The sequence below is a fragment of the Vulpes lagopus genome, chromosome 10 (assembly GCF_018345385.1).
Source record: "Vulpes lagopus strain Blue_001 chromosome 10, ASM1834538v1, whole genome shotgun sequence".
NCBI lineage: Eukaryota > Metazoa > Chordata > Mammalia > Carnivora > Canidae > Vulpes > Vulpes lagopus.
The window spans coordinates 71,264,473-71,287,490 of NC_054833.1; the positions used below are offsets into that span (position 1 = coordinate 71,264,473).

The 23,018-nt window shown below is 41.4% G+C and overlaps 1 protein-coding gene across 2 annotated transcripts; it reads right to left on the reverse strand.

Moving 5' to 3' along the window:
- Positions 1 to 6,519: 6,519 nt before the first annotated feature.
- LEPROT lies at positions 6,520 to 23,018 on the reverse strand. Of its 2 annotated transcripts, XM_041770522.1 has the most exons (5): positions 22,888 to 22,950; positions 22,440 to 22,514; positions 17,887 to 17,962; positions 12,211 to 12,397; positions 6,520 to 10,333 (listed from the first exon to the last, which is right to left on the reverse strand). In XM_041770522.1, exons 1-5 carry the CDS (start codon positions 22,901 to 22,903, stop codon positions 10,217 to 10,219), a joined length of 471 nt encoding a protein of 156 aa, XP_041626456.1. In that variant the 5' UTR covers positions 22,904 to 22,950; the 3' UTR covers positions 6,520 to 10,216. The 2 variants fall into 2 exon arrangements, with proteins under 2 accessions (XP_041626456.1, XP_041626457.1); XM_041770523.1 differs by lacking the exon at positions 22,440 to 22,514 and having other exon boundaries at positions 22,888 to 23,018.

Genomic DNA, 23,018 nt, shown 5'->3' on the forward strand with positions numbered 1-23,018 from the left:
AATGAGCTGACGGGCAAAGTATGAGAAATAGGCATTTAGAAAAAAAAACCAAGGGTTGCATGCAAGTAGAGAAAAATATGACATCTTACCAATTTCGCAGGGCATGCTTTAAATAAAAAAAATAAAAAAAAAAGAATTCCATATCACCAGTTCTTAAATAGTTTCACTTAAAATAACACTGAGGTCGTTTTTTTGTTTTGTTTTGTTTTGTTTTCTGAGTAAATTAGTAATTCTTTTAAAACACGAAAACACATATTTTGGTTGGGGGGTGGGAACAGTATTCTCAAGAACTGTTAAGCAAAGGGACGCCTGGGTGGCTCAGCGGTTGAGCGTCTGCCTTCAGCTCAGGGTGTGTGTGATCCTGGAGTCCTTGGATCCAGTCCCTGGATCGAGTCCCACATTAGGCTCCTTGCAGAGAGCCTGCTTTTCCCTCTACCTGTGTCTCTGCTCTCTCTGTGTCTCTCATGAATAAATAAATAAAATCTTAAAGAAAAAAAAAACTGTTAAGCAAGATGATTTAGTACCACACACAAAAAAAAGTGTATACTCTTCAATCCCACTTTGATCTTCTGAAAAAGCATCTTAAAGAATAATTAAGGATGTGTTCAAAGATTGACTTGTCCTCTGAAATCTACATTGCTCTCTTTCTCACCTCTTTTGGAACTGAACTCAAATGTCTTCTTCACAGTGAAGCCTATATGACATGCCACCCTATCTAAAGTCCAAAGCCTCATATACCATTTACCCCCTTCCCTGATGTATTTTCCCCACCATGGCACCTGTAGGTTCATGACCATCTCAGATTTCCTGGTGCAATCTGAAACCAGCCCCACTATACAGAGGGCAGGGAGAGACCAAAGGAAGCAGCAGACCACTCCAGATTGGTAGGTGGCAATTTTAATAATGACAAAGGGAGGGACGCCTGGCTGGCTCAGCGTTTGGGCACCTGCCTTCAGCTCAGGCCGTGATCCCGGGATCTGGATCCCTTAGGAGGAGCCTTCTTCTCCCTCTGCCTGTGTCTCTGCCTCTCTCAGTCTGTGTCTCTCATAAATAAATAAATAAAATCTTAAAAAAAAAAAAAAAAAGGGAACTTACACACACTTGTCTTAGGCAGCAGCCAGAGAAATGGATCTCTGCACCTGCCCTCCAAATCTTAAAAGGCTTCTAAAGAGGCCCTAACTGGGCTCAGTCACATACACCATGCGGATATGTTCAACATCACATTGCCATCTCAAGGCTGTGTCCTTAGAACAGCCTCTGGAAGCAGGGAAGGCAAGTGGAATCCACATCCTCAGGACAGGGGAGGGTGTAAGGAGCCTCTGAGTACCCAGGTCCGGAGGATGGGTCAATTGCAGTCACATCTTTTTTGATCAAGTTCCCCCAAAGCACTTATCAGATATTTTATTTATTTATCTAGTTTTTTTTTTATTTTCTTCTTCCACTAAAATATAAGTTCTGTATGACAAGTAATTTTTCTCTGTTTTGATCACTCTTATGACCAGGCACAGTCCTAAGATTTGTGGGGTCTGACATTTATACAATTTGGGGTCCTCCTTAAAAAAGTATTTCTAAAGTAAATTTTATTTTTTTAAAGACATTATTTATTTATTCATAGAGATGCAGAGAGAGAGAGAGAGAGAGAGAGGCAGAGGGAGAAGCAGGCTCCATGCAGAGAGCCTGATGTGGGACTTGATCCAAGGTCTCCAGGATCACGCCCTGGGCTACAGGCAGCACTAAACCGCTGTGCCACTGGGGCTGCCCTTTAAAGTAAATTTTAAAATTTCAAACTGGGGCAGCCCAGGTGGCTCAGCGGTTTAGCGCCACCTTCAGCCCAGGGCCTGATCCTGGAGACCTGGGAACGAGTCCCATGTCGGGCTCCATGCCTGAAGCCTGCTTCTCCCTCTGCCTGTGTCTCTGCTTCTCTCTCTCTCTGTGTCTCTGATGAATGAATAAATAAAATCTTTAAAAAAATTAAAAAATAAAATTTCAAACTTAAAAAACCCGAGGACAAATCTACAAAATCTAGGGGCCCCTGGGTGGCTCAGTTAAGCATCTGACTCTTGATTTGGATGCAGCTCATGATCTCAGGGTCCTGAGACGGAGTTCTGCATAGGCTCTAAGCTCAGCAAGGAGCCTGCATGGGATTCTCTCTCCCCTCCTCTTTCTGTCCCTCCCCAACTTGTGCTATCTTTCTCTAAAATGAATATCAAATCTTTTTTTAAAAAATCTATAAAATCTAGAAAAATGACACCACACATTTAAATTAAAACCCTTCATAAGTTGAATTATTTTGGCATTGGCTGGATTCTTAAAGCTATTTCCCACACAAAGCCAAGGAATAACTGATACTTTTTTTTTTTTTTTGGTAAATCAGAGTTCATTCATTCATTATATTTTGCAAATGTATTGCGATATAATTCACATACCATAAATCCACCCATTTAAAGTATACAATTGGTCTTTAGTACAGTTATGCAAACATCACCACACTCAAATTAGAACCACTTTATCACCCATGCCAAGTTCATACCATACTTATCATCAACATTTAGGGTGTTCCTACTTTTTTTTGTTTTTGTTTTTTATGACTTTTTATTGAGATGAAATTAACATACTATTCAATTCACCTTTTTAAAGTATATAGTCCGATGGCTTTCAGTATAGTCAAAGAGCTGTGCAACCATCACCACTAATTCCAGGACATTGTCATGACCCACAAAACATTCTGTGCCCATTAGAGTCATTCCTCATTTCCCGTTCCCTCAGCCACTGACAACCACATACCCACATTCTATTTCTACGGATTTGTTCATTCTGGACATTTCAAATAAATGGAATTATATAGTATGTGGGCTTTTGTGCCTGGCTTTTTTTCCCACTTAACAAAATGTTTTCAAGGTTCATCCATCCGTGTATCAGTATTTCACCTCTTTTTATGGCTGAAAAATATTTCATTGTATGGATATACCACTCCTCAGTTGATGGATATTTAGATTGCTTCCACTTTTTGGCTATTATTAATAACACTGCTATGGACATTTGTGTATAATTTTTTGTATGATGTATGTTTTCATGTCTCTTGGCTATATACCTAGGAAAATGGAACTGCTGCCATATGGCAACTCAAAATTTAACATTTTGAAGAACTGCCAAAATCTTCAGTACTTACACAATTTCACATTCTCACCAGCAATTTACATGGGTTCCAATTTTTCCATATCTTTGTCAATATTTGTTATTGTCTGCCTTTTTTATTTTAGCCTTCCTAGGGAAATGTGATATCTCAAAGTGATTTTGATTTGCATTTCCTAATGTCTCCGGATTTCATATTTCGAGCATTTTTTTCATGTATCCATTAGCCACTTCATATCTTTGGAGAAATGCCTATTCAGATCTTTTGTTCACTTTTTAAAACTGGATTGTGTCTTTTTATTATTAAAGTGAGACGGGAAGCCACTGGGGCAGAGGAGTGACACCATCTGATTTACATTTTACAGGCTCAAGTTGACTGCTGTGTTCAGACTAGTCTGAAGGAGAAAATAGGCAAAAAGCAGGGAAACTAGCAGTGAGGAGGTTAGCGCAGTAACACAAGCAAAATAGGATAGTGTCCTCAAACCACAGTGGTAGCAGTGGTGGTCTGAGAAATGTTTTGATTCTGGATACATTTTGGAGCTAGAAGTGACAAGATTTCCTGATGGATTGCATGGGGGATGTGCAATGATAAGTTCTGAAACACTTCCAAGTCCTTTGTTCTGAGGAACAGAACCAGAGAGTCAGTAGTTTGATTTTGGACATGCTGAGTTTGAGATGCCTATTAGGCATCCAAGTGGAGAGATTATGTTGGCAGTTGGATATATAACTCGGGGGTTTAGAGAAGTCTGGGCTGGAGATAAAATGTGTATCAGTTGCCTACAAAAGGTTATTTAAAGCCACAAGACAGCATGAGATCACCAAGTAGGTGAGTATAGATACAGAGGATAGGTTTTTGTTGAATAAATGAAGTTTATTCCTTAATGCATTATGTATATATAATATATATATATATATTTCTATTAATTAAATTTCCAACTAAATTTGTGGAAAGTGTATTAATCCTGCAGTTTCTCATGCTATTCATTTGTCCTCAAAAATGTTTTATGTGACATTCAATCTCTCACTAATGTGTTTTAGGGCGCTAACTTCAAACAGCCTGTGTATCTGCCCCCAACCTTCAACTTCCCCTTACTGATAAGCTATAGAAAAAGAAGAGATAGGGGCACCTGGGTGGCTCAGTCAGTTAAGCATCTGCCTTTGGCTCAGGTCATGATCCCAGGGTCCTGGGATTGAGCCCGCCACATCAGGCTATCTGCTCAGCAGGGAGTATGCTTTCCCCTCTGCCCCTCTCACTCAGCTCGTGCTCTCTCAAATAAATAAATAAACTCTTAAAAGAAGAAGAGATAGGGATCCCTGGGTGGCGCAGCGGTTTGGCGCCTGCCTTTGGCCCAGGGCGCGATCCTGGAGACCCCGGATCGAGTCCCACGTCGGGCTCCCGATGCATGGGGCCTGCTTCTCCCTCTGCCAGTGTCTCTGCGCCTCTCTCTCTCTCTCTCTCTCTCTGTGACTATCATAAATAAATAAAAATTAAAAAAAAAAAAAAGAAGAAGAAGAGATAAATGCTAATATAGAATGTAGTGATAAAATGTGTTTCTCAACTGCAGAAACATAAGTGCATTTATGCTTTAAATTATTAAGTAAAATAATTATCCACCTAAGATTGAATTGATGGTTTAGAGTTATACTGAGGATAAGAAAATGAAGGCACACTTTTGATTTAATAATCTCTAATAATTAATTTGAAAGTGTGTAAAACAACTGTAATTAACCAGTTTTGATTATGAGATCATCAGCAATAGAGATACTATGCAGATTTCAAGTGTGGTCTTTTCCATATGTGTGATCTCAAGATTAGGACCACTTCATCTGGGATCCCTGGGTGGCGCAGCGGTTTGGTGCCTGTCTTTGGCCCAGGGCGCGATCCTGGAGACCCGGGATCGAATCCCACATCGGGCTCCCGGTGCATGGAGCCTGCTTCTCCCTCTGCCTGTGTCTCTGCCTCTCTCTCTCTCTCTCTGTGACTATCATAAATAAAAAAAAAAAAATTAAAAAAAAAAAAAGGACCACTTCATCTAAGTGCCCAATACTGAACATGAATAATTGTTTCAAAATGGTCATTTATTAATTTTGCACTATGCCTGGTGACTACAAGGTATTAAATGTTAGAACTGGAATTCACTTTCTACAAAGTTACACTTCGTAAAAAAATGTGAGGGAAGTTCTGAAATTTAAATTCTCCAGCAACTTTGGTTCTCTTTTTTCTTTTCTTAAGATTTTATCTATTCATGAGAGACATAGAGAGGCAGAGACATAGGCAGAGGGAGAAGTAGGCTCCCTGCAGGGATCATGCTGCAGAACTCGATCCCAGGATCCCAGGACCACACCTGAGCCAAAGGCAGACACACTCAACTGCTGAGCCACCCAGGCACCCCCAACTTTAGTTCTTTAAAACAAACAAACAAACAACCCAGACATTTGTTTTCTATTTCTTTCTACAAAAACTGATACCCTCAGTGGAAATCTGTAAAGAGCCACTGTAGGAAGCAGAAAGGAGAAAATAACTTTCCAATTATAATGACTGGACGAGACATTTTTTATTCGCATTTAACTGACAAAAAACAAAGAGGGAAGTTTGTTGTTTTAAATCTCAAAACAGGAGATGCTGTTTAAATACCAGGTGCATGATTTCTCAGACACATCCATTCTCAGCCTCAGAGGAGGAACCTTGATGCACCCAGTGTACTTTCTTTTTTTTTTTTTTTTAATTAATTTTTATTGGTGTTCAATTTCCCAGTGTACTTTCTAAATGAAAATGCATATGTAAAAACCCTTGGAACAGAGAAGTTTCCTTGGGAACTATTCTTTCTTACGGGCATTTTATGGTTATGTTGATATTATTAAATTTCTACTAAAACTTTACACTTACTCAGACAACACAAAGAAATAACTAGCTCAGGCTCTTTGTAATCTAGCGGCCTAAATCCGCTTGAAAGACCTCAGATCTTCCCCAAATGTTTCATGCATAAGGAGAACATATTATTCCTTAAGTAGGATTTTACAGCAGCTCATTCTTTTCTATAGTGCACAAAAACTCTTTAGAGTATGTACAGCAATTTTAAAGAGTTGACTTTTCTCTCTTTTCCAATTCCACAGGAATTTCTCTCTTTTCCAATTCCACAGGAATTACTGATTATTAACCAGGTCCAGCCACCCACCCCCACCCACAGGAGTGTTAGCCTCAGCAAAGCTCTAATTAGCAACTGGATCCCTTCCAGAATGCACATATCCCTGTCCTGCTTCTCTTTTATCACAGTAAGTGTTGGCTCAAAACTAGTCACGTTCACATTAAGATTATCCAAACAAAAAGACTAGGAAAATTAATCTGCCCAAATTAAACACTTTAATAACATACAAGAAGAGTGTTTGTTAAAGTATAAATGACAAGTTTTATTGAAAAAGTAATCATCCTTATCATACATATATAATTCATTCTAAAGCACTCTTAGAGATCCTTCACATCATGTTTGGGGTACCACTGATTGTTCCGGTAGCATGGCCACTTACAAAACAGATTATAATTCATGAGCTATTATGCACTGGGATTTTTGCAAATAAGGGACTTCATGAGGCAGATTAGGGAAAAAAAATTAAAACACACAACCTATATCCACTTACAAAAATAACAGTTCCCCATTGTGGACTAATTACTCTGCTTGGAAAATGCTAGTATCCTCATAAAAATCTGGTTAAATTATGGTGCAAAATTGGACTTTTCTGCAAAAGGGGCTCATTTCTGTGACATCTAAGCATTTCCCTGGGAGTATAAGAAATGTTATTAACTTAATAAAACATTTCAGCCTCTTGAGTCTTCGTCAGGGGAATAGCTCAGAGGTAAAAATTTTTTGAGGACTGTAAGGAGAATCTGTGGGTCTGTAAGTGGAGGAAAAGAAACCACCATGAAAAAGTGCAACCAGCTGAGAACTCACCCGGAGGAAGGGATCAGAGATGAGAGGGTTGCCCCTAACCCAAATATTATTATTCTTCTATAAACTGCCGGAATGCTTTTTCCATTTCACTTTGAAACACTGCCATTTTCTGTGAATAAGCCACTGGGTTCCCAGGCACTACCTTGTGAAAATGCAGTTGCAGCTCAGCTTGGGAACTGCTCGATGTTGTGGGCACTGGTAAGAGTTCCAGGGGAGGGACACCTGGGTGGCTCAGCAGTTGGGCGGCTGCCTTTGGCTCAGGGAGTGATCCTGGAGTCCCCGGATTGAGTCCCACATTGGGCTCCCCACAGGGAGCCTGCTTCTCCCTCTGCCTATGTCTCTGCCTCTCTCTCTCTGTCTCTCATTAAAAAATTAAAAAAAAAAAAAAAAAAAGAGTTCCAGGGAGGTGGGGAGATGATCACAAGTCAGCCTTTCTTTCTGGGGAGGAGTCTGATCAGCAATGCACCGTATCAGCGACACTAAGAAAACTGACTGGGTAGGAGCAGGGAGGTGGGTAATCTGGGCATAAGAGGAACCCAGGAAGTGAGGCAGGCTGGAAGGAAGGTCCCACACATCAGGAGAGGAGACCAAAAAAACTCAGGAATGTACCTGGACCCCAAGGGCGTTAGGGGATGGGAAGTGCTGCGAAAATTGAATAAAGATCTTTGTTCTTAGGAAAAGAGGTAGAGATTTACTTTCCTTTCTCCACCTTGTTCGTGCTACCGTGTTTCTAAAACTGGAAACTCAGGCAGGTTTCCTGAGCATTGTAAGTCCACTACATCTCAGAAGGCTTGGCCTGGGATCACCAATCTCCCATTTTCTGTGGCGAAGTGTTTCAAAGCCCACCTATAAGTCAGTTGTTTGGAGTATGATAGAGAATCCCTGCATAAGATGACTTACTTACTCATAAGAGCAATTCATTATGTGTATTCTCAGTTTTAGAATGTAATCAATGTGCTCTGCATCTCCAAAATATTTTCTAAGGTATACAGGGGGGAAAAATGAACCTTTTATAAAGGAAAAAACAAATTCCAATACTTGTGTCATCAAAAGGAAACTTTTGTACGTTCATACACAGCACTGCTTCCTGCTGACACTTATTACTCAGTTGACAGTTAACCACTAAGAATAAATGTTCGTTTTCAGACAAAGAGCAAATTCAACAATATATCACTTCAACCAACCCTTCTATTATTAGGGAATAGTTACAAATATTCTCTATGCAAGTACTTTATATCATTCTGGAAATACAATCAGAGGCAATGCTTTAAGGCTACATATTAAGGCTACCTGGTTTTCTGAAATATGTATAAGTAACAAAGATACTTTTGCAAAAGTGGAGTATAAATTAAACACTATTTCCATGTTAGGAAAAGAAATACTATTACAAGCCAACTAGACATTCACACGGTATCTTAAAATTTATTGCTATTACTATATAAGGCCGGATAGATTATTGCTCAAACTGCCCATTTTGAATGCCAAGAAATTCTCACTTTTTATCTTTTATGCAAGGCTACATCAGAATAAAGACTTTTGAAATTAAACTTTCTTTTGTGTTAAAAGAGAAATTTATTACAATAAAATAAGTGCAAGTGTTATTAAAAATGCTGGTTAAAATTATAAAGTGTCTATATAATTTTTCTAGTATAAATATCAGAAACAAAATCAATAATTCTGTATGTACACAGATCTTTGAAAACATAAAATCATGCACAAGGACAAAATATAACTGCACGTTGTCCTTTTAGTTATCACTGTTCTCTTCTCCTGGTCCCGGATCATTCCAGAATATGAAAATATATGCCAGTTCCTCAGATTCCAAACTTCACAATTTCAGTGTTTTGATGTCATTACAGGTCTCACCAAGTGGTTCTAGTTCCCATATTTCCCTTTCTCAATAGATCTTGAACAAGAAGTTGAGCTAGAAAAATTGATTACAGGACCCAGCATGACACGTATTCCCAATGGTTCATTTAAAAGTGGCTTAAGGTGTTTTATATATACATAGAAAAAGACCTACAAGGCATGAAGGACAGTAAGTACATCAACATGTGGATAAAGTTAAGCAGCTCGCCCTCTGCCTCCTACCTTGGAAAAGCCAGAGCCGTAAGGAAGTAAGGGCAACACAGAACTGCGAGGAGTCTGTGTATTTGGTGGGGTGGAGATGGAGAGCATCACAGAGAAGAAGCTGGGGAGAAGTGTGTGATTATAAAGGGAAATTAAGCAGTTATTATTTATCCTCTCTTGCCCACCATGCTAGAGCAGGGGCTGCTTCCAGCCTGGCCTCCCTCTGTGCACCCCAGGGGGGCTCTGGGGTGATTCTGCTCCCCCAGCACTATGCACACAGCCGCTGCCTCTCAGACAGTATGAAGACACAGTGCCTCCCTACTGAGAACAATTCCACAATGTGAGGAACAAGATTATAGATTTGGGCATTTCGCAAACACCAAAGGGCCTCTGAACTAGGCATCAACACAAAGGCAGGTGAATCCATTTTTACAAATGAGCAGCTCATGCCCAGAGAGGTTAAGTGGGTGAGCCAAAGGGAAGACAGGGACGCTAGATGTGATGCTCATTCCTCTATGACAGCACTTATCAAACTTTAATGTGCATATAATTATTCACTTGGGGTCTCATCCAAAATGCACTAGGTCCATGGTGGGGCCTCTGAGTCTGTACCTACTGGCCGGTGAGGTGGGTGCTGTGCAGACCACACTTTGCGCGCCAAGGATCTACAACACAAAGAGGGAGCCACATCTGTCTCTCTGGGCAACAAGTACACCTTGGAAGTCCTGGGCAGAATGGACACTTGCTCCAGTGTTATCTGCCTACGCAAGTGCATCCCCCGGCAAAAGGTACACGGCATAAGTGAGCAGCTGTCTACAAGACCATGTTAGTATCTGAGAGCACCACGACCCTATGAACAGCCAACAAATAACATAATTCAGCTTGAGGAAATGGAGAGGTCTATTTGCTGGAAATAAAACTTTTTCTCATGCAGTCCTTACAGTGAACATGATAAAGGTATAAAAAAAAAACAGCGTATGATATTTCATAGTAAAAGGCCACATGCACACACAAGTACATATAGTATGACTTCTAAGAAATAAAATGCATTTTATCAGAATAAAGTGCTACCACTGCTCCCAGCTAAAATCATCTCCTCTTCCAAATACAAGGAAAAAACCTTGAATTGTAAGGAAAATGACTGCATTGCCTGCCAGCACAAGGCCACAGGCTCCCCATTTGATCTGAAACACAAAAAAAAGGATTAAATCTTTACTTTCTTCATATTGTACTCTTTGAAAATCTCGTTATTTTCTGCATTAGAGTCATGCAATGAAATATTACATAAAACTGCTAAAAGGCTTAATAATATAACAGGCAGGAGACAGTGAACTATTCAGTAATTAGCCTAATTACTTCGTGATGCTAGATAATTAAGTCTGTATCATCCTTATCATTTTCCCCATTAGACGTATTTCTCAACTTGTTTTCAGTAGATGATGATTGCCTTAAGTAAAATACAAGCAGCCAGAATATAAAGGGTCCAATTATAATATTGGGTACTAAAAGTTCTATACACATTGCCTTCTTTCAGGAGAATAGGAATTGAAGAGTTATGGATTGGTCTGTTTCTTTTTAAAGCTTTAAATAATAATCTGCATACAAATGAAAACGGCTTTCCAGCTTGGCAGATCCTTCTACAGGGGCAGAGTAGGGGATGAGAGTACCCTCTAGTGGGCATTTTTTGTTTTAACTTAACCAGTAGAAAGAGAACATCAATTAAAGTTTCTTCATAAGGGACGCCTGGGTGGCTCAGCGGCTGGGCATCTGCCTTTGGCTCAGGGGGTGATCCCGGGGTCTGGGGTTGATTCCTACATTGGGCTTCCTGCAGGGAGCCTGCTTCTCCCTCTGCCTATGTCTCTGACTCTCTCTTTGTGTCTCTCATGAAAAAATAAAATCTTTAAAAAAAAAAGTTTCTTCATGAAACATGATGCATAAAACAAAAATCCTTACAGTCAAACATAAGAAGTACTAGTGTAAGGCACAAGAAGAATAAGGTCATGATGATTTTGCATTCAAAAACCTTCAAATGCTTCTCAAATTATCTAGACAGAGTTCGAGCTGGCATGGCATTCAAGAGCCTGCCCAACTGGACTTCATCAACCTTTCTAGCCTCCATCTCAACCACATCCTTTTGGCTCCACACACTGAAATACCACATACTGCATTTTCACACTTGGGTGCCATTCCATATAACAGTCTTCCCTACTTTAATCAAAACCTTATTTATCCTTAGGGGCCTACATCAAATGCCAGTTGGAATGTCTTTCTTCCTGGTGCTCCTATGGTGTTGTAATCATGTTTCAATTATCACACATAATACATTTATAGTGTACTTACCCATCAGACTATTTTCTGTGCTCTCTGGAACAGAGACAGTATCTGGCTCTTATTCCTGGTATCTTACAAATAGCAGATGTTCCAAAGATTCAATGCCACAAGTAAGATATCCAATGCCCCAAATAAGAGTTTCATGAAACTGAAACAGTATGTAGTTAGGGGGAATAAAAGCAAGTAGTATGAAAGACAGTGAACGTCAAAGAAGTGAATAAACTATACCCATGATATGTGTTTTGGAAACAAAAGGAAAAATTTTATATTAGATGTGAAGATGGCATCTTATTCATTGTATTTCTATTGGCCATGTAGTTGTTCCTCAAAATACGACCACTGTATTGGGTTGAAAATTGTGTCCATGATCCTATTTGCAGGAGAAGAATCTGATGTGATGTTTACTTTGGAACCAAAAGAGCATTACTACCATAATCTCCATGGATTGCTCTAGGAGGCAAGGATTTAAGCACAATTCCAGAAAATAGCTTAAAGTTGAAAAAGCAAGAAATCACATGGTCTGGCTAAAAGTTATAGAGAGACAAAGAAAGCATTCTGAAAACATGGCCAAGACACCGATAGGGAGATCTAAAATGGAAAAGAGAAAGTAAAAACACACTTGGATTTGAGTATCAAGCCTAAGCAATGGAAATGAAATTGATGTTCTGGACACAGGCCTTTGAAGAACACTCAGCAACAACGAGGCAAAACAATAGAAAACAAAACTTACCACAGACACACGGGCAAGAATAACAGGAAATCCAAAGGCAGAAACAACAATTCCAGTAGTGAAAAAATATGCCAGCTCCCGACAGGCACTACTTGTTGCGTCAGAGTCATATGTTGCTCTTTTGGCAATGAAATGGGGAATGGGAGAGATGGCGTGAAATATCAGGACAAACAGAGGCCAGTAAACGCTGTCAGGTGGACCCAGAATAAACCCAAAAAAGAAAAGTTATGGTTACATTTTAAAGACACACTGCATTTCAAAGTCAGAATTATCTTTGATGTCTAGGTCAAAGTCATTAATTTAATTGTCAATATTCATACATGAGATGATTTATATCAGGAACCAATAAGATGTAATGATTATAAGCTACTAGTCCATTAATATGTAGATAGTTTACATCGTGTTACAAAAAACAACTACAAGATGTGTAATCTAGAATCTTTACTGTTTTCTGTTATTACTGAGCTGTAATTTCTTAAAGACAAGCTTAGTCATCTTTGTTTTCCTTACAGAACACCGTATAGTGTTCTTGCACACGTTAATTCAATAGAGATCTTTTGAGTGTATGCATGTTGGAAACCCTTTGATGGCTCAGAAAAACCCAGATTCTTTGCTCTGGCCTACAAAGCCTTATATGATCTGTCAGCGTCTTCCATTCACTTTGTGCCATCTTCTCTTCATTCACTCAGTCAGTAGCCATACCAGCCTTTTTTCTATTCTTTAAACACTCCCGAGCTCATCCCTGTCTTAAGGCCTCTGCACTAACCATGCCCTCTGCTTGGAATGCACCATTCCCCCTCTTCTCATTGACTGGCTCTTTCTTATGTAATCTAAACTGAGAGGTCTCCTTCTACAAGTGGCTTTCCCTGACCATTCAATTTCATTTATTTATTTATGTTTTAACTGAAATATAGTTCACACATAACATTACATTAGTTTTCAGGTGTACAACACAGTGATTCAACAACTCTTTACAAAATGCTATGTTCAAAAGTGTAGCTACCATATATGTCCAAATACATTGCGATTATGATGCCATTGACTTCATTCCCTGTGCTGTGTGTTTCAACCCCGTGACTTACTCATTCCATACCTGGAAGCCTGCATCTCTCACTGCCCTTCACCCATCTTGCACATCCCTCCATCTCCCAACCCAGCCATCAATTTGGCCTCTTCAAAAAATGGTAACTGAATAGTTACATGCAAATGAATGAAACTGGACCACTTTCTTACATCATGTATAAAAATAAACTCAAAATGGATTACAGACCTAAAAGGGAGACCTGAAACCATAAAACTCCTAGAAGAAAACACAAGCAATATCTGACACCAGCCTTAGGAACATTTTCCTAGATATGTCTCCTCAGGCAAGGGAAACAAAAGCAAAATTAAACTACTGGGATGACAGTAAGATAAAAAGCTTTTGCACAGTGAAGGAAACCATTAATAAAATGAAAAGGCAACCTACTGAATGGGAGAAGGTATTTTCAAGTAGTATATCCAGTAAGATATTAATATCCCAAATATACAAGGAACTTCTACAACTCAACACCAAGAAACCCCCCCAAATAACCCAATTTTGAAAAGGCAGAGGGGGACACCTGGGTGGCTTAGTGGTTAAACATCTACCTTCGGCTCAGGTCATGATCCTGGAGTCCCAGGATCGAGTCCCACATGGAGCTCCCTGCTTCTCCCTCTGCCTATGTCTCTGCCTCTCTCTCTCTTTCTGTGTCTCGCATGAATAAATAAATAAAATCTTTAAAAAAATAAAAATAAAAAAGGCTGAGGACCTGAACAGATATTTTTCCAAAGAAGAAATACAGATGGCCAACAGACACATGAAAAGATGCTCAACAACACTCAACATCAGGGAAACACAAACCAAAACCACAATGTGATATTATCTCACACCTGTCAGAATGGCTAGTATCAAAAAGGCATGATACAACAAGTGTTGGCTAGGATGTGGAGAAAAGGGAACCCCTGTACACTGTTGGTGTGAATGCAAATTGGTGTAACCACTGTGGAAAATGGTATGGACATTCCTCAAAAAAATTAGAGTTATCATATGATCCAGTAATTCCACTACTGGGTATTTACCTAAAGAAAACAAAAAACCCCACTAATTTGAAAAAGATATATGCATGCCTATGTTCACTGCAGCATTATTTATAATAGCCAGGATATGGAATATGGAAATAACTCGAGTCCATCAACAGATGGAGGGACAAAGAATATATGTGTATATATATGTGTGTGTGTGTGTGTGTGTGTGTGTGTATACATATATATATATACACATACATACACATTAGTGTATATATATATATATATATACATACATACACATTAGAATATTACTCAGCCATAAAAAAGAATGAGATCTTGCATTTGTGACAACATGGATGGACATAGAGGCTATCACACTAAGTGAAATACAACTGACCACTCATTTTATTTTATTTTATTTTATTTTATTTTATTTTGACCACCCATTTTAAATACTTCAAGTTATCCTTAAGCACATCATTCTCTTAGCTTTTTTTACACAACACTTATCCCTATTTGATATTTCCTTGTTATGAGAACAAGAATCTTATCTGTCTTAATCAATTACCATTTATCTCCATGGCCTAGAATGAGGTATTCCACTGATACTTACTGAATTAACGGAATGAATTTTACGAAGTCATAAAAATAAAGATGCTTACTAGCAAAAATTTTAGATAACCTTTATTATAAGAGGTAACAATACTGTAATGCAAATTTTAATGTTTTACATTTATTAAAAATTGCCATCTGCTTTTCAATTACATTTTCTCTATAACTACTTCAAAAATATTTATCTTTATCAGGTAGTTATTATGCTTCATTTCTTGAGGGAGGAAAAAAGCATAGTCTCTACTCATTTTTATATATCCACATCACAGTAATATATGTCACCACAACACAGATCCACCCTGATAGCTAGCACCATTAAGCAGAAGTTGTGGCAAAGCTATAATGTGATGAAAGTTTATTTCAGCCACAGATCTAGGAGTGCAGGATGGTAATAACCAAAAAGCAAGAACAGAAAAGGCCCTTCATCAAGAGGACTCAGGATGTAAACACTGAATTCTAACTCCTAATTTCAAACTATAGGGATTGTTGTGTGTTTCAAAAATCACCCAATCCTGGTGAAGGGACTTTTAGAGATTCTCTAGTTTGAAGTCTTTATTTTACCACTGAGGAAACAGAGATACAGAAAGGGGAAGAGGTCTGGAATAGATCCAGCTATGACCAACATGCCCACAGCCAGGAGCTCTAAATTCTTCCTAAAATACAGTGAGAGTTGTCTGTAAAGCAATCTAGGAGGGGCATCTGGGTGGCCCAGCAGTTGAGGGTCTGCCTCGGTTCAGGTCATGAGCAGGGTTCTGGGATCAAGTCCAGCATTGGGCTCCGCACAGGGAGCCTGCTTCTCCCTCCGCCTATGTCTCTGCCTCTGTGTGTCTCTCATGAATAAATAAAATCTTTAAAAAGCAAAAACAAAAAAATCTAGGAGACTACATTTCCATTCACAATAAGCCACCAATATTCAAGAACTGCTAATAGAGAAGCAACCCTGCTTATACACAAAATTTAAATATTAAATATATACTATTTGGAAAACATGTAGGCCAGAGATTGGCAAGCTTTTTCTGCAAAGACCAAATAGTAAATACTTAAGACCTTGCAAGCCACAAGTTCTCTGTCTCAACTACGCTGTCCCAGTAGTATAAAAGTAGCCGAAGATAGTACCTAAATGAGCATGGCTCATGGCTGTATTCCTATAAAGCATTAACTACAAAAACATGCATCAGGGTATGTTTGGCCCGTGTGCCAGTATGCTGACTCCTAATGAGGATGATAATCATCGATCACCATTGTTATGACATAAAACTAATATCTTTGTTGTAGTAGTAATGGATCATTTGTCTGGGTTTTTTTTTTGGGGGGGGGGGGTGTTCTTTTTAACCTTATAGAGACCACAGAGAATTATAACCTGGATTCAGAGTTGGTTACAGAAAAATGGTCGAGATTCAGAACAAGTCCAATTTAAACATGAATCACTTAAAGCTGTGTGATTTGGGTTAAGTCTTTAACCTCTCTGGGCTCTGGGTCCCCAGCTAGAAATGAGGATAGCTTATACCCTTAATGCTAGACTCCCATAACAGCTGCAAAAGCTCCGGACAAATATGAGTATTGCTTATAACTGCAGGGCTCCCTCTTGTGTTTAGACAATTTCTGTGATAGCTGGCTGGGACTGGGATGAGGACTTAAACTCATCAATGTCTTAATGATTGGCTCCAGTTGGTCTAAGTTAGTTCCATCATCTTCCATGCAGTAAGTTGCTCTAGCCAATCACCTGGAAGCATCCCAGAACCTTTTCCCCTTGCTGAACTCTGACATCAGTTAACAAAACCTATTAGTTCTGCCACCAGGATTTCTCTCCTTCCTTTCTACTGCTCTTGCCACAGCCCTACATTTTGCTTGATTTATGATGGTAGTGCCCTACTACTCACCCTGACTATACTCTCAGTACCTTGCTATCCACACTAACATTCTGGCCAGACTGACCTGAAAACCTAAACCCCCTCATCCTCTAAACATATTTTCAAGCTATTTCTCCAGCTCCTATTGCCTGAAGTATAAAATCTCATCTCCTTTACAAGGCATACAGTGCCCTAAGGATGAACTCTACATCCTTGACCAACCCTTCTTCTGCCCATCCCAGCTACCCTCTATGCCCCACCATAACGAACCCCAAGTGGTTTCCTGAACAGTCCATATACTTTCATGTATGTGAGCCTCAGCATATGACCTTCCTACTGCCCGAAGTCATCTTTCCCCAGTTAATTATATGTCCTGCTTCTTTTTCTTCTTTACGTTTCTGCTCACATGTCACCCTCTCAGAAAGGCCTGCCCTGATCACCCTCTCCCGGACCTCTGGGCCCTTTATCTTTCATAACATTTCTACCACTGATAGAATGGATGTTTTTTTTTATATTTGTTTATTGTCTGTGCTCCCCACGCTGAAATACACACTCTAAGAGAGCAGGACCTGGTTCTCAGATTCCTTAATTCTCATAATGGTGGCTGGCATGTGGTAGGCACTCAACCAACAGCTGCCAAATAAATCTTTTTGAAGGTTCCTACTGCCTGGAATGTCCTTCCCTAACTCATCAGCCCCACAAACCCTAATACAGGCACCACGTCTCAGCTTAAAGAGCACTGCTTCTCTGCAGCCCTTCCTGACTCTTCCAGAGAGACTCAAACCTGCCTTCTCAAAGCTCTCGGTGTACTGTACACTGGACTCCACTGCAGCTCTCATCCTCCGGACTGGACCGTCACCTGCCTACCTCTCAGGTACAACTAGAACCCTAGAACCATAAGCTCCTTGAGGACAGGACTGTGTCTTCATTATTGTATCCCCAGTGGGTCCAGAGTAGGTGCTCAGTAGATGCTTATTAAACGAATACATCAAGTTTACAAAAAGCTTTTCTCTGCACAAATCCAACTGACCTGTGAGGGCATCTGGACTTCACTAACTCATTGGTGAAAGCTCAGTGCTACACTGAACAAACTTGCTAACACCCAAACTAATGGTGACAAAGGCACAAAAAAACGAGAATAGTTGTTTTTGAGATGATAACTTACCCATAATCCTCTAAGGCACATCCCAGCATGAGGAAAGTCAGCCCAATAGCCCCACTGAAGGATAATGCCACAAGAGCTGTGAAAAACAAAAACCCAGAATTAAAGGTCCCAGATCAATGGTGGCCTGAGGCTTGGAGGAGGAGGGGAGGAATGGGGAGTTCCTCCTAATGGGTATGGAGTTTTTCTCCTTCAGGTGATAAAATGTTCTGGCATTAACTAGTAGTGACGGTTGCACAACCTTGTGAATATACTAAAAACCACAGATTTTTGCACTTTAAAAGGGCTAGTTTGGGGACCCCTGGGTGGCTCAGTGGTTGAGTGTCTGTCTGCCGTTGGCTCAGGTCGTGATCTCGGGGTCCTGAGATCAAGTCCCGCACAGGGAGCCTGCTTCTCCCTCTGCCTGTGTCTCTCATGAATAAATAAAATCTTAAAAAAAAAATAAAAGGGTTAGTTTTATGGTACATGATTTTTTTAAAAAAGATTCTATTTATTTAATTGACAGCGAGACAGCAAGTGAGCACACAAGCAGGGGAAAAGGGCATAGGGAGAGGGAGAAGCAGGTTCCTTACTGAGCATGGAGCTCAGATGACGCAGACATTCGATCCCAGGACCCTGAGATCATGACCTGAGCCAAAGGCAGACACTTAACCGCTTAACCAACTGAGCCACCCAGGCACCCCTGGTATGTGATTTGTATCTCAATAAAAACATTCAGTTAAAGAAAAGATCCCCAATTTAAGCAAATATAGTGATTTACTTATTAGCTGATGTCACATTTGACGGGCAAATGACTAGCTATGTCCACCACTTTAAAACCATTAGGTGAGAACAGTCTCAAGCATTCCCCAACCCCTAATATAGGAGTTCCATCTATTCATCACAAGACACCAGCCAGCCTGTCCGCACAACTCCAGTGGAGAGAATTCACTACTGCCTGAGGCAGATCGTTTTCTTCTGACAGTATCCAAATGCTGGAAATCCTCTTTAAATTATATCCCAAACTGCCTCACTGTAATATATATACCTTTTGATCATTTTGCCTCCCCCAACCACAATACTTCAAGTATTTGAAGACTGCTTTCATGTCTTCATAGAAAATGATTCCCAACTACTATCCACTGAATAAAATATTTATTCCCTGCCTCTGTTCAACACTAATCTCTGAGGGGGTAGGAATGCATTTGTTCTTATAATGCTGCTGAGTGGGAGACAAAGATTCAGGGCTGTTAAAAAAGCTCTGAGTCACCAACAGGGGTTCAAATCTTTTTTTTTTTTTTTTTAAGATTTTATTTATTCATGAGAGACACAGAGAGGGGCAGAGACATAGAGGAAGAAGCAGGCTCCTTGCAGGGAGCCGATATGGGACTTGAATCCAGGACGGGGATCATGCCCTGAGCCAAAGGCAGATGCTCAACTGCTGAGCCACCCAGGCGTCCCCAGGGGTTCAAATCTTAACACTGCCACCAAGTGGTTGTGTGACCTTGGAGAGAAATTGAACCTCTTTCAATCTGATTTCTCACTGTGAAATGGGAATAACAGTGCCACCTTCTCATGAAGCTTCTGGGAAGTTAAAGGAGATAATCTATGCGAAGTGTTTGGCAAAAGGAGGTGCTCCATACATAAATCTTGCCTGATGAAGGTATCTGCTCATTTTAGCAAAGTTCTTTGCTCAAGGTATAAACCCAAAGCACAGGACACAATTTAGCCAAATTTTCTTCTCAAAAAATCCATAATGTTCAAAATTATTCACTAACTTAATTAACGTTTTGATTATTTCCTTTTACTTTAAGAGATTTGAGGAGATGCTTTACAGGAAGATGCTAAGGTGCTTTCTAAAAACATCTGCAAATACACAGACATTAGGGGGCAAGGAAGGACCATCAATTTTAATTTTTATATTTTTCCATGTGGTACATGTCACTTTCTAAAGAAACACTTACAAAAGTAACTTTGCACACACTGTTTCACTACATATGGTCATTCCCCAGTTGGCGTTGTCCCTGCGCTGAGCCTCACCATCCATATCACTCCCTCCTGCTGGAGACCTTTCAGAGCTAGGAACCGTAGTATCTTCTTTCTGTTTTGCGATACTGATCACAAATGTACCTCCGGTTGATTCTTTTTAAATTTTTTAGGAAATCACATCCTCCGCTATCTTTTAAAGTTGGAGCTAACCAAGAATTCACCTTCATTTCTTTCCACTGTACACTTCTGCTGACACATTGCATTCAACCCCAAACTCCCTGGTACCACAAGGGTCCAGCCACATCTGATGCCGCAAGCCCAGAACAGGTCCTAAGAACCAGGCCTGTGCATCCTACTCCACTCCGCACTTCTCTGCTTGGGTAGCCAACAAGGACCTCGAATGCAACCTGTAAAACGGAAACATTTTACTCTCTCCTTCCAAACACACTTTCTGCCCTTTAAGTTCCATCTTGAAAGAACAACCAACACTATCATCACACTCTATCTTCGAGAAAAATCAGTAAGGCAAAGTGACTTCTCCCAGATGTCACTCAAACCTACTGCTATAGGCTGAATGAGTGTGTCCCCTCATCAGATTCATGTTAAACCCTACTGGCAACGTGACGGTCTGTAAAGCTTCTGGGAGTGATTAGGTCATGAAGGCGGGGCCCTCCTGGATGGGATCAGGGCCCTCATCAATGGGACCCCAGAGCTCTCTTGCCCTCTGCCACGTGAGGGCACAGTGAGAAGACGATGGCTATCTATGAATCAGGAAGCAGACATTCATCAGCCCCTGAACCTGCTGGCATCTCGATCTTGCACTTTCCAGGATCCAGGGAATCCCTAAAGGACTGAGATGACCACCCTCTTCTCTTGAACCCTGCGCTACTGCCCTGGTGCAGGCCCTCACCATCTCACACCAGCCTCCAACCGTGACCCTTCCAATCCACATAGCAGACAGTGATCTCTCAAATAAACGAAGTTGGTGTCACCCCTTCACAGCTGCTTCCACAGCCTATCAGTGTTCTGGGAACATGTTCTCTCCACTTGGCAAAAACTGTCCTTGCTCCATCCTCAGTAAGGCTTTACCTGACTGATCTTTTTAGATTTGATGCAATGCAAATCGCCTCTTTTGTGAAAGCAGTCCTTTTTCTCCCAGGAGCAAGGTTAAGGAATTCCATTTGTGTTAGTTTCCTGGGGCTGCTGTTAACAGTGTACTATACCATGGACCCTTTAGAACCACCAAAGTTTATTTTCTCACAGTTCTGGAGGCTTGACATCTCTAATCAAGGTGTGGGCAGGGCCATGCTTCCTCTGAAGGCTCTAAGGCAAGAATCTTTCCTTGCTTTTTCCTAACTCCTGGTGGTCACTGGCAGTCTTTGGCGCTTCTTGGCTTCTACCTGCATCATTCCAATTTTGGCCTCTCTTTCCCTATGGTGTTGTCCCTATGGCCCTGCAAGCAAATTTCCTTTTTTTATAAGGACACCAGTCATTGCATTAGGGCACACTCTAATGCAGTATCATCTTAACTTGATAACATCTGCCAGACCCTCTTCCCAAATCAGGTCACATTCACAGGTAGTGGGGACTTAGAACTTGATCATTAATCTCTTGAGGGATTCAATTCAATCCACAACACCATCTCTCTGCTGCTCTTGTTACCTAAGCACGCCTTGAAGACTTCAACAGTAATATAATTATTTCCAGTTCTGTCACCCCAAAGTTGCTTTTATCTTTTTATCCCAAGCCACAGGCATACAGTAGTCCCTCAATAAAAGGGGAACTATCTGTAAAACAGTTCCCCTTTCCTTTAGTCCTTTGCCATTTCATAGTCTATTTTCCTTTTTACCACATCATGATTTCTAACACATTCACACATAACCTTATTATTATTTGATAGTTTTGGGGGGGCATGCCTCAACAGCACAGTCCAGTGCTGAGATACGACACGTCATCTGTTTTCTGCACCGGCTTCAGAGGGACACGCTACACACTGGACACATGTAGCACAACGTCCAACCGGACACGTGTAACACAATGTCCAAGTAAATCGTATTTACTAAACCGATATAAAAGTCAGCCATAAATAATGATAAAATGTGTCTGCGGCTAACGGCTCACATACATAAATTTCAGAGTGCACGCACATGCATGCAAATACAGTCTATACATGTTTAGAGCAGATGCTGATTAACTGGGAAGATTCTTGGGTACAAACTCCAAAGAGGACAGTAATTCCAAGATAGGAACAAGTTATACTACCCTAACCAAACATCAGAGATACAACGGTTTCCCACCAGAATAACGGGAACCTTCCAATAGCCTCTCCCGCCGCTGCCATCTCATCTCCCCTTTCTCTAAAGGCGAGCAAGTCAGGGAACTGGTGTTCTCGGCATCCCCTTGCTGAACTGAACAGTCAAAAAAACACACACGGTACAGACACTCCTCCTTGTCTGTCCACAGATAAACGCTCAAGTAGCGGTAACACTGCGCCTCTCCCACACCCCGCAACTACGAGAGATACAGCATTCCTGCGGCCTTTCCGTCGCCTGCAGTCAACTCTGCTCAACTGGAAAAAAGATCAGTACCCGGAGGATTAAGAGCCCCGAGGCCGAGGAGACTCGAGACAATGGCTGCTCCGGAGGAAACGGGAAACTGCAGAGCTACAGGAAGGAGGAGGAGAGGCGTCAGGGTGGACCTGTCAGGAAGTGGAGAGAGACCCAGGCGGTCGGAAACTCGGCCGGGGTGGGGCGGGGCCGCTCCGAGGACTGAGGAGCCGGGAGGTGATGCTCCGGGTGGCCCGGCGTCCCAGGCAGGCACTGCTCCCGGCCCCGCCTGGACGGCCCCAGACAGCCGGGCGAGGGCGTGACAACCTGCGGGTCCACCCGCACCCCGCGGGCCAGGGGAGACGCGGGAGCGCCGCGGGCCCGGGGGAAGCCGGTCCCCGCCCACGCGCTCAGGCGCAGCTCCAGGCTTGGCCCGGGACGGAGGCTCACCCCACCGCAGGAGCCGCGAGCTGGGGGGCCACCCGTGTACCTTTAACACCCGCCATGTCTCCCGAGCTGGGGCCGCGGCTGCTTCCGGCTTCCTGCCACGGCCCGGCTGCCGCCCAGACCCGGCCCAGGCCCGGCCCAGCGCCGCACCGCCGGGCCCGGGCCCGCCCCTCC

Bases quoted from the DNA above. Each gene is read 5' to 3' on its own strand.
- LEPROT (XM_041770522.1), bottom strand. The intron at 12,398-17,886 runs GTAAGTTATCAT...TCCACCTGACAG, and splicing joins TGTGCCTTAGAGGATTATGG to CGTTTACTGGCCTCTGTTTG. The intron at 10,334-12,210 runs GTAAGTTTTGTT...TTTGTGTTTCAG, and splicing joins TTCTTGCCCGTGTGTCTGTG to ATCAAATGGGGAGCCTGTGG.